A 12,774-nucleotide genomic window follows, 5' to 3' on the forward strand; every position below is an offset into this window, starting at 1 on the left:
AGTTGAGAGAGAAATGGCTTTGATGGAAGAGAAACTACAGAAGGCACATGGGAATCATATGAATCCAAAGCTTAACTGCATTCTGGTCATAGGACCCTCCAAGCATCCCCCTACAGGAATTTTAATGCAGAGGGAAGATATCATCTTCGAGTGAATCTTTTTACCACATAAACCAAGTAAAAAATTAAAAACTTATGTGGAAAAGTTCTCTGAGTTAATTATAAAAGGAAAATTGAGACTTCATCAACTAGCAGAAATTATAGTACATTTTAATGAAGATGAAATTGATAAATTATGGGCAGAAAGTGAACCTTGGCAAAAGAGCTTGCAGTAATTTTTTTGGAGAGATTAACAACTATCTCAAAGCAGGAGAATTTGACTTATAAAGTGAACTAGATGGATCCTTCTTTGCATTGTATGGGACACACCAATAACTGGAGCCCTTATTTTCTATACTGATGCGAATAAATCATGAAAAGCAGGTTAAAAAATTAGAAAATTCAAGTAAAGTGGAACAAAACCTTTATGATTCTATATAAAAGTAAGAATTATATGCTATTCTCACGGTATTAATGGATTTTAAGGAACCTCTCAAGTTACTGATTTGCAATATGCAGAAAGAGTTGTTTTGCATATTGAAACTGCTGAATTTATACCAGAGGATACAGAATTGACTTCATTATTTATTCAGTTACAAGAAATAATTAGGAATAGGAATCATTCCATATACACATCCAATCCCACGCAGGTCTACGAGGTCTTCTAGCACAAGGTAATGCAGAAATAGATCAATTACTGACTGAAAATGTGGTAGAGGCCTCAGAATTTCATAAAAACATAATGTCAATAGCAAAGGTTTAAAAAAAATGACTTTGGCCGGGCGGTGGTGGTGCACGCCTTTAATCCCAGCACTTGGGAGGCAGAGGCAGGTGAATCTCTGTGAGTTTGAGACCAGCCTGGTCTACAAGAGCTAGTTCCAGGACAGGCTCCAAAGCCACAGAGAAATCCCGTCTCAAAAAAAACCAAAAAAAAAAAAAAAATGACTTTGATATCATGTGGCAACAAGCCAAAGAGACTATAAGGAAATGTCCTACTTGTTCTTTAAACAACCAAATACCACTACTTGCAGAAGTAACCCAAATGGCATTCAAAGGAATGAAATCTGGCAGATGAATGTGTTCCATTTTATAGAATCTGAAAAATTAAAATATGTACACCACACGATTGGTACTTATTCAGTGGGCAATTGCTTTGAGTTTGGAAAAGTCTGATTCAGTAATTACACATTTGCTAGAAGTTATGGCCATCATGGGTATACAAATAAAGATAGACAATGTTCCCGCATATGTCTCTAAGAAAATGAAACAGTTTTTTTGTTTATTATAATATAAAGCATATTATAAGTATACCACACAATCCTACAGGTCAGGCAGTTGTAGAATGATCAAATTCAACTCTAAAGGATATGTTAAATAAACAGAAAGTGATAATAAAGACTCCCAGAAATAGACTGCATAATGCTTTACTAACTTGTAATTTTCTAAATGCTAATGAGAAAGGAATGACAGTTGCCAAGAGACACTGGATAATAGGAAAAAGACCCTACAGAATTAAATCAGACAGTACGCTTTAAATATGTGTTGACCTCAGAATGGAAACCGGGACGTGTTAGTGGGGAAGCGGTTTGCTTTTGTTTCCACAGGAGAAGAAAAGCTATGGATATGTCAAATGATAAAGATTCAATTTCAGCAAGAGATACTTCTTAATGAGAAGAGATGATAGTTCATCAAGCAACATGGTCATTTAATCTAAATTGACATATACAATTAAATGCTTTTTATTTGATCAGATATAACTTGCCAAAAGAGAACCTCCTAAAATTAGGGTTGGGGAAGGGTTTTGTTTCTTCTTTTCAGGAGAATATAGGTATCCAGCTAAGGAATCCAAAGACCACTGGACAAATGAGACATCCAAAGAAAAAGGACAAAACATCCAGAAAAAAATAATGTCCCAAGAAAAAGAGTAAATTGGCTTACTGATACATCACATTTCCAACAGGATAAAATTTCATAAATCTTCCCAAATGTTTGTTTCTGCTGGTCTCTACAGACATGTAATGCAAATGGTCTTTTGTAGTACCAGTCCAGTTAAAGATTAAAGCTGACTTTAGAGTTGGAGGGTGGCTCTCTCCTTCTATAAACTAAGCAAGCTTATTAAAGTAAAACCCCAAATCTCTGTCTCATGTCAGAAGAGCCACCTGATATAGGACAGAAGAAAAAACAAAATTTAGGGACTATTATATTGCCACTAATCTCACAATCTTTTGGTTTTATTTTGACTCTTTAACAGCTTTTCTTAAGGTATAAATATTATCTAAAATTTCGTAAGATTAATATATATATATTTTAAAGTTTTTGTAAACTAATAATGGTCATATGGAGTACTGACTAATTCTAGAAAAAGCATTCATCTACTTTTTGTACATTATTTTGAGTATGAGTCTCTATCAGTTTTCTGCAGTGAAACATGAGCACACCTAACAGAGGCTTTTGAAGTCTCAAAAAGAGAAGGGGCCCCACAATGATGATTCACCTGGACTACGGTAACACCCACTAAGCTGAAAAATACTACCTAAATATCGGCTTTGGACTACAAACTGCTCAGAACAATTTCAAGGTGGCTAGCTGAGATGAGGACTGGAAACAAGCCCTGCACTTCCCCTGACAGAGCCTGGACGACAAACGACAGCTCTAGGTCTTCTAGGACCTGACAATTTAACCCAAAGTTTTCTTTTCAGGATACCATCGACCCAGACAGCAGGAAGTAAATTTAAGAACATGATGCCCACATTCCCAAGAGGAAGGCGTGGGTGGTTTTTGGTCTTACATTGGCTTATAGGTATCTGTTATTGTTCAGGGGGATTGGTTACAAGCTGTTATTGGTAATGGTCAGGAAAAAAGCTAAACAAAGGAGATTCAGGGTTCTTGTTTTGAAAAGAAAAACAGGGATAAAGAGATGATAGGATAAAAGGGGAGATTATTGAATCTATTCTAAAAATAAAAAAGGGAGGATATACATAAAAAAGGTAGATTATTGAATTTACTTCTAAAAAAGCAACTACTAGCTTTAAATATTTTACATTTATTGGATTTTTGTATATTATATAAAAATTGTATATTGATACAAATTTTAGATTTTGTTAGAACACTATTTTAATTTCTACTCTTGTTCAAAGCATTGTACCTCTACAGTTCATTTAACAATGTAATGAAATTTAGCATAATAAGGAAATACAGGTTAGTAATTAGTCATCTATTACAATCAAACTTGTGGTCATATTAGGTCAAACAGAGATATATTTTATATAAGTCATCTTCAAACACTTCAGAGATCTACAGAATATGGCATTTAAGATGTTTTAAGAACATGGGTTCTTTTTTTATGACAATGAGGCATGTCTGCTCCTGGCAGCAACAATCTACTTCAGGGAAGGTGATGGGCACTGAAGAAACTCCTCATGGAGTTCACTTTCTTTGTGGCAATAGCAGGCCCCTGGGGAAGAAAGTGCTCTTCCGTCCACTGCTGACGGCATGCTGTGCTGAGGACACGCAGGACACAGAAGAGAGAGAGTGACTGTCAAACCTTGTCAAGACAAGGCAGGACGGTCCTTCAAAAACTGTGCGTCATAAAAAAGTCCATCAGATATGCTAGGCCTGTAAGCGGAATATGTGTGCCCCAACCTGGTGTGACTGTCAAGGCAGCCAGCTCTTTTTGTCATTGCTCACATTTTTTGGAAGTCACTTGTTTGCACTTCCTGCTTACTCAGTTAATATTATTTCCTTTTTCGGTCTCTGAGGGAGTTGAAGACTAGACAGCTAAAGTTTTCCTTGTTTACTAGATGCAGAAAAGAAACTCACTAAAGAGGTGTAAAGCGTAAGACTGAGAGATATCAAGACAGTTTTGAATGGTAATGCAAGTTAGGATAGAAAGCTAATTAGGTACAAGACTTTGGATTCACCAAGTTAGGACAGAAAATGGACTACTTTCCCTGAATTTGTCATTTGCAAGTGGACTAGACATTGTTGATGTATTCATAGACTATATATTGTATATAGTTATTATACTTATTGTATATAGTTTTTCTTCTCTTATAGCCTTCTTTTATTTTTGACAAAAAAAGGAGAAATGTAGTGATATTTTGTGTTTTAACAAATAAAGCTTGCCTGAAGATCAGAGTGCAGAGCTGAGCCACTAGAGGCCAGGAGGTGGTGGTGTGTACACCTGTGATCCAGGACTCAGAGGGCAGAGACAGATGGATCTCTGTGAGTGCACGAGATTGAATCTGTTTAAAAGAGAAACAGAGCTCACACAAAGGTGATCCCAGCACTTGCAATTCCACATCTTTAATCCCAACACTAGGGATGTGGAGACAGGAATGATATGGTTGGGTGGAAAGAGGAATATAAGGTGGGAGGAGACAAAGACTGCAATCTCAGATTTGATGGAGACAGATGGAATCTGAGGACAGGATCAGCCCTTTAATCTGAGCATTGGTAGAGGTGAAAGAACTCTCTAGTGGCTGGCTGCTCTGCTTCTCTGATTTTCAGCATATCTGACTCTGGGTTTTTATTTTAACACCAATTAGAATTTATGATACATATCATGTCTCTCAATAACACAGCTGGGACAAGCACCATTGGGTATGTGATACTGCCAGTGTGAAAAATTCAATGATATCAAACAATAAATAAATAAATAAATAAATAAATAAATAAGCCAGCCAGGCAGGCGGTGGTGGTGCACACCTTTAGTTTTAGCACTCAGAGGGCAGACACAAGTGGATCTCTGTGAGCTCAAGGCCAGCCTGGTCTACAGAGTGAGTTCCAGGACAGCCAAGGCTACACAGAAAAACCCTGTCTCAAAAACCCAAAACCCAAAATAATAGACATGCAAGGACTGCTTTCAACATCTCATTATGATCAGGCTGTCTTTGAAGTCATAGAGAAACACCTCCCTCTGCCTCCCAAGTGCTGGGATTAAAGGTGTGTGTCACCATACCATGCCAGGCTAGATTAGGTAATTTTTATATTCTCTATGCCACCAGTGACTTTCAAACCTTTTTTATTTTTTACCATGTTTTCACATTGATGATTTACATGTATATGTGTAAGTACATTGTAGTTGTTCATGTTTTACTCTTTTCTGTTTTGGGGGCCCACCACCCAGCTCCCAAATAAATCACACACAAAAGTTTATTCTCACTTATGAATGCCTGGCCTTATCTTGGCTTGTTTCTTGCCAGCTTTTCTTAAATTATCCCATCTATCTTTTGCCTAAGGGTTCTTATCTTTCCTTATTTCTGGATACCTTTCCTTTCCTTCTTACTCTGTGTCTGGCAGTGTGGCTGTGTAGCTGTGTAACTATGTGGCTGAGCCCTGAAATCCTCCTCCTTCCTCTCATTCGCAGATCCTCATATCTCTTTCTCCCAGATTTCTCCTCATATCTATCCTCTCTGCCTGCAGGCCTCGCCTGTTTCTCTCTCTTGCCTCACTATTGGCTGCTCAGCTCTTTATTTACATGTGTTTTAGAAAGGCACAGTAACACAGCTTCACAGAGTTAAACAAACGCAGCATAAACAAAAGACAGCTTAAACTGATATTCCCCAACAGTGTATAAGAACACACCTGACACAGTATTAAAGGAAAGTACTGGTGATTACTCTCTACTGTTTCACACAGGAAAAAAAGAGCTGAATTATCTTCTTAAGCTGAGAATCTAAAATGCCATCAAAATAATAATGAATGCATATAACATCAATGGATATAAAATCCCTGGGTGAAAGGTCACACAATGTCAAAGAATCCATCTGTACACTTTTCAGTTAAAAGAGCAGAATCTACATCCAAGTCATCAAATGTATGATGTGGTGATGTCTGCACAGCTCTAATGTGCCTTCCTGTCACCTAGGTAACAGTGCAGATTGTCTGCGCAGCTCTAATGCATCTACTGAATCACTTGAGTTATTGTCATACACACAATACCTAGAATTACTTTTATATTATTGAAAATGTTTATTATCTGGCCATAATGGAAGCATTAACACAGGGCTGGAGAGATGGCTCAGTGGCCAAGAGTGCTTGCTGCTCTTCTGAGGACTGGGTTCAGTTCCACCCCAGGTCAGGAGGCTCACAGTGTTTCTAACTCTAGCTTCAGAGAATCCAGCATACTCCCTGGCCTCCACAGCCCCCACCCACCGCAAACTCATACATATAAACACAGATAAATATTTTTTATACAAAATCATTAATATATGTGGTGAATAAATTTTTGCTTAAGAATAATATAGCACTTTTATTCTTACACTGTATCTACTCCAAATGTAACTATGAAGAAAGCTGCAGACTATAAAACATACCTGGTATTTGGCTAATTCTGCCTGTAATACTTTCACTTTAGATCTTTCTTGTTCCAATGCGGCGTGAAGTGAGGTCACCTACAACCAAATAATGAGTAAGAAAACTCTTTTTGCCTTTTTTGGAAAGTGCATTAATTCTGAACATATTCAGTGTGATAAAACCTGACAGCTGTCAGTATCAGAGATGCCCTCCCTTCCCATGGTTCCCAGAGACACTGCAGTGAGCACAGACAGGAGGGCCTGCTGCCGTGAAGAGAAACCCACTCCACGAACAGGGTAAGCTCTGCCTGCTGCTGGTGTTCTGTCCACTAACTCACAACCTTCACCTTCCAAACTCTCCAGGAGACGCCTACCATCTTTAATCAATAAGCAGGAACTTCCTTTGCTAGTACACAATAATAACAAATACTTTCCATTGCTTTCTCACCTGCTTAACAGGCAGTATTTCTATTTTGTGGGGCCTAACAAGACCTCAGAATAGCATAAAACGCATTCAACATCTCCCAAAGCTGCTCACCTGGACCGTCAGCTCATTCTTGATACTTTGGGATTCATCGACTTGCAGGAGTATTTCTGCCTTATCTTTCACTGGGGGAAAGGAAAACAGCATCGTCACCATCCCAGCCACTCAGTGCGGAGAGACGAACTTCAGGACAGAGCAGTCACAACACCAGTTTCTCCTCTTTGCTCCATGGATGTTCTTCTAGAGCCTGATTGATCTTATTTCTCACTAGTAATTCTGGTCATTATTACAGCAACAGTGTTTTCTTTTTAAGTAATTTATATTTTTCTGAAATATCATCTGCATAGACATGATGATTAATTTTTCAATTTATAATAACTAGGACAGCTATATAAGAAAACTGAAAAATTATAAGGAAAAGTGAAATATCTTGAGCATTTATCTATTATTAGGTCATGTTCTTGTTTGTGTGTGTGTGTATGTGTGTGCACTTGCCACGTCCACGTGTCAGGATAACTTGTCATAGTCCTTTCATCACAGCATACAAGTTTCAGGGATCCAACTCAGGTTTATGATGTTTGGCAGCTCAGCTTTACCTGTTCAGCCATCTTTCTATTTTGTAGCCCAGGCTGGCCCTTGGGCTTCAGCTGCTCTTGCCCCAGTCTCCAAGGTGCTGAGCTTACAGACACAAACCATTATACTAGGCTTCTTGGCTAATCTTAAAACAGGATTTTATTTTATTTCTTTTTTTGGGGGGAGGGGTCTCATCACTGTGCAGCCTTGGCTGGCCTACAAGTCAGAGATCCGCCCACCCCTGCCTCCAGAGTGCTGGATTAAAGGTGTGCTCCACCATGCCCGGCTCGGTGCAACAATGTGTAAGAACTAGAAACTCAGCACTCTTACCTGAATAGTGGCCAGGTGCTTTAAGAGGCCTTACAGTGGAAACAATAAACTATCCAATTTGTATCCCTCTGGGGAATTGTGTGTGTGTGTGTGCTGATAAAACATGGAACTTGGTGATTTGTTTTCAGATATTAAGATTACCTTTAAATCTAAACACTGCACAAAGGCTGAGTGCAGTGCACACACCTCTAACCCAGGCTGAGTGCAGTGTGCGCGCCTCTAACCCAGGCTGAGTGCAGTGCACGCGCCTCTAACCCAGGCTGAGTGCAGTGCACGCGCCTCTAACCCAGGCTGAGTGCAGTGCACCTGAGAGGCAGAGGACTATGCAGTCTGGTCTACATAGCTTCAGATCAGCCAGAGCTGCACAGAAAGACCCCATCTCAAAGAAGCAAACAAAACAAGGGAGCACCAGCTGCTCTTATGGAGAACCCCAGTTCAACTTCCAGCACCCACATGGAGGTTCACAACTGTTGTGACTGCAATTCTAGGGAAACCATCCTCCACTTTTTGTGTCTTTGGGCACCAGACATGTTTACAATGCATACAATACATATATACATACATGTAGGCAAAACACTAATACACATAAAACAACTAAACAAAAAAAAACCCCTAAAAACATGTGACTCACTTACTTTCTCCTTCCTGAAGCATTTTTAATAATTGTCCATTTCTTGCTTTTACTTCTTTATACTTTGCCTAATAATCAAAGAAAAGAGATTTTAACTTTTTAAAAGTAAATGGTAGATTATGGTCTACTTTTAATTTATGGGCTGTATATTTAAAAACATAAATCATTTAGGAAATAAACTGAATGGAGGAAGATGTAATCAGAACTACTTAATTAAACCTCAGAAAACTTAAAATGGCCAATTCGATGGTTTAGAGGGTAAAGCGTGATGATGTGAGTCTGATCCCTGAAACCTACAGAAGGGTAGACAGACACAAGTGACTCCAGAAAGCTGAGATCTTCATGTGTTGTGGCATTTGTGCACATGCAAACACACACACACACACACACACACACGTGCACACACAGACACAAATAATAAAATTAAACTTAAAATAATTTCAAAGTAGTGGGGGGGGGGAAGTGAAGTCAGGAAAATATTAAAATTTTTGAAGGTTTTTGTTCTTTCTTCCTGATGGAGGAAGGTCATTGATTAAAAAATAAAGAAACTGCTTGGCCCTCCTAGGTTAGAACATAGGTGGGTGGAGTAAACAGAACAGAATGCTGGGAGGAAGAGGAAGTGAGCTCAGACTCGATAGCTCTCCTCTCTGGGGCAGATGTGATGAAACTCCGACCCAGGATGGATGTAGACTAGAATCTTCCCAGTAAGCGCACCTTAGGGTGCTACACACATTATTAGAAATGGGCTAGTCCAGGTGCGAGAGTTAGCAGAGAAGAGGCTAGATATAATGGGCCAAGCAATGTTTAAAAGAATACAGTTTGTGTGTTGTTATTTCGGGGCATAAGCTAGCCAGGCGACCAGGAGTTGGGGCAGCAGGAACACAGCCCACAGCTCCCCACAACATCTTCCCAAATAAAAACTTTGAATAAATCCAACTAATACCAATAAAAATCAAAAGAAAATAGCTCTATCTTTTTTACTAGACTGCCCTGCAGTTCTACACCGCCACTGTCAGGCATAGAGCTAGTGGCACTACTTGACTTTTTAGCTCCTTTTCCAATGGCTGACTCTTCTCCTCCTAATGAACAATACACCATAATTCATGAATAAGAGGAGCTGGGTTCCCACATGGACCACTTGAATTTTTGATAATTATCTCCCAAACAGTCTTCATTGGCTCCTCCCTCCCTCCCTCCCTCCCTCCCTCCCTCCCTCCCTCCCTCCCTCCCTCCCTCCCTCCCTCCCTCCCTCCCTCCCTCCCTTCTTTCTGCTAGGTGATGTAGGTGGGTCTTCTTTCTATGTGTTGCTTTCATTGGTTAATTAATAAAGAAACTGCTTGGCCTGATAGGTCAGAACATAGGTGGGTGGAGTAGACAGAACAGAATGCTGGGAAGAAGGCAGTGAGACAGACACTATAGCTCTCCTCTCTGAGATGGACGCAGGTTAGAATCTTCCTGGTACACAGATTACTAAATATGGGTTAAAGCAAGATATGAGAATTAGCCAATAAGAGGATAAAACTAAGGGGCCAGGCAGTGTTTAAAAGAATACAGTTTCCGTGTAATTATTTTGGGTATAAGCTAGCCAGGCGGCCGGGAGCTGGGCAGCAGGAACGCAGCCCGCTGCTTCTTCTACAGCCAGGCTGGCCTCAAGGTCACAAAGATCCACCTGCCTCTGCCTCCCAAGTGCTGGGATTAAAGGCATGCACCACCACAGCCTGGCTGGAACATTTCTTTTAGTATTTTGAAATACTTTCAAACACTATTAACCAATTATTGAAAACAATATAAAATGTTATAAAAAATAAATGCCTAAAAATATCAGTGTAAAAAAACCTCTCTCTCTCTCTCTCTCTTTTTTTTTTCGAGACAGGGTTTCTCTGTAGCTTTGGTGCCCGTCCCGGAACTAGCTCTTGTAGACCAGGCTGGCCTCGAACTCCCAGAGATCCGCCTGCCTCTGCCTCCCGAGTGCTGGGATTAAAGGCGTGCGCCACTACCACCCGGCTCTCTCTCTTTTTTTGTTCTCTCAGCACCGAACAAGTATGTGGAAGATTTGCCAGTTTTATTTTTTATTTCTATAGTGCTGGGGTCCAACCTAGGGCCTCACCAAATACACAAAGCAAGGAGCTACCACTGAATGATGCCAGAACCCAGTGGATTTAAATATATTTTATTTTTATTTATTATTTGAGGGGAGGTTTAGACAAGGTTTCTCTGTGCAACAGCCCTGGCTGTCCTGTATACTGGGTTGGCTTCAAAGTCACAGAGATTCACTTGCCTCTGCCTCCCTAGTGTTGGGATTTAAAGCATGGGCCACTACCGCCTGGCTTTAAATATGTTTTAAATTCTATAAAAAGTGATTTTTTACTAAATAGTACTCTATCCAATTAAATTGCTGATAATAATTATTTACTGAGTAATACTGTAGTCCACAAAGGGAACTGAAGCATCTGCTATAGTAAATACAAAAAGAGTAAAAACGCTTAAGAAATTGAGATGAATCGGGCAGTGGTGGCACATGCCTTTAATCCCAGCACTTGGGAGGCAGATCTCTGTGAGTTTGAGGTCAGCCTATTCTATGGAACTAGCTCTAGGACAGCTGTTTCAGAGAAACCTTTTCTCGAAAAAATAAACAAAAAAACAAAAAAGTAAGAATTTGAGATGAATGGGAGATGCTGCACACACCAGTGCCAGAACCCTGGCTGCCCACAGGCTCTCTCTCGGTAAGTAAACCCTGGACTAACATTGATCAGAAGAGAAATGATGCTTGAGGGACTGGAGCATCTATGTTGAAGTCTAAAGGGCAGTAGCAAGAGAGTGCTTCATAAGTTTGTGATTAAAAACAATTGTAAGGGCTGGAGAGCTAGTTCAGAGGCAGGAGTCCTTGCTGGTTTTGCAGAGGACCCAGGTTTGGTTCCCAGCACATCAGGTGGCTCACAACCTCTAACTCCAGCTCCAGGGCATCTGAAATCTTCTGCATTCCACTGGTACTTGAACACATATGTGCATGTATACAAGCATACACATACAAATGAAAATCTAAAATTAATCTTTAAGAGAAAACAATTGCATATAATTGCATTAGCAAGGGTGTGGAGAAGTTGGAATCCCTGTGCATTTCTGGTCAAAAGGACAACAAACAGTTGCTCTGAGAACGCTTGGAAGTCACATAAAAGCTAAGACAGAATTATCCTATAACCAGCAATTCTACTTTTAGATTTTCAAAATACTCGAAGAACTCAAAGCAGGATCCTGGACACTTACTTGTGCACCACACACAAAACGTAGCACGTACACTTCAGAGGATATAATAAGGCAGGACAAGGAATGGAGTTCTGATAAATGCTACAACATAGAGGAAGCTCAGAAAATTTCTTTGTTAAAAGAAATAAGCCAGACAGAAATGGACAAAAACTGTATGATCCTACCAGAATGAGGGATCAGAAACAGGTAATTCCTAGAGATAAATTGTTTGTGGGTGAAGGGTGGGAATAGTGAGCGATTTAATGGAGAGTTTCTGGAAGGGAACAACAGGAATGGTCACCCAACAGTGAAAAGGTTCTTAGTGCTACTGAGCCTTTAATTCTAGCACTTAGGAGGCAGAGGCAGGCTGACCTCTGAGTTTGAGGCCAGCCCGGTCTACAAAGTGAGGACAGTCAGGGTTACACAGAGAAACCCTGTCTCAAAAAACCCTGTCTTGCCGGGCGGTGGTGGCGCACGCCTTTAATCCCAGCACTCGGGAGGCAGAGGCAGGCGGATCTCTGGGAGTTCGAGACCAGCCTGGTCTACAAGAGCTAGTTCCAGGACAGGTTCCAAAACCACAGAGAAACCCTGTCTCGAAAAACCAAAAAAAAAAAAAAAAAAAAAAAAAAAACCCTGTCTCAAAAAACAAAGAACAAGTAGCTAAATAAACTTAATGCTACTGAACCTCGTGCTTAAAATAGTTATGTATATATATGCATATAACATACAACATATTTTACAATATATATTTTATAACAAAATTTATACCATTATTCAGAATTTAAGTGGATAGTCACTTTAAAAGACTGAATAGCAGAGTAACTGAATAATAAATACATACAGAACCCACAGAATGCAAATACATTATTCTTCCCAGAAGTGAGTGGACACACCTCCCACTGGGTGATCACAGATTTGAGTTTCTGAATTTCAGCGTCTTTCCTCTCGAGTTCTAATTTCAGTCTCTCAATTCTTCCATCTTTTAGACCCACTTCCTGAAAAAAAGAAAAATACTGCTTTTGACCAATATTGTCCAACCTATCATTGTTTACAACAGTCCTTTGTGAAAAGATTAGGAGGAAAAATAGACTTTATTTCTTAGGCAATTTTGAATTACTA

The 12,774-nt window shown here is 39.8% G+C and overlaps 1 protein-coding gene across 1 annotated transcript in view; it reads right to left on the minus strand.

Moving 5' to 3' along the window:
• The window catches only part of Gkap1 (G kinase anchoring protein 1), a 53,372-nt gene that overhangs the window by 5,133 nt on the left and 35,465 nt on the right, over positions 1 to 12,774 (minus strand). The window contains exons 9-12 of the mRNA XM_057787579.1: positions 12,549 to 12,650; positions 8,417 to 8,480; positions 6,933 to 7,003; positions 6,416 to 6,493 (exon numbers count right to left, since the gene is read on the minus strand). Coding sequence (XP_057643562.1) covers positions 6,416 to 6,493; positions 6,933 to 7,003; positions 8,417 to 8,480; positions 12,549 to 12,650 — 315 coding nt within the window. The remainder of the gene's footprint in view (positions 1 to 6,415; positions 6,494 to 6,932; positions 7,004 to 8,416; positions 8,481 to 12,548; positions 12,651 to 12,774) is intronic.

This window comes from Chionomys nivalis, chromosome 13, assembly GCF_950005125.1.
Source record: "Chionomys nivalis chromosome 13, mChiNiv1.1, whole genome shotgun sequence".
Classification (NCBI taxonomy): Eukaryota; Metazoa; Chordata; class Mammalia; order Rodentia; family Cricetidae; genus Chionomys; species Chionomys nivalis.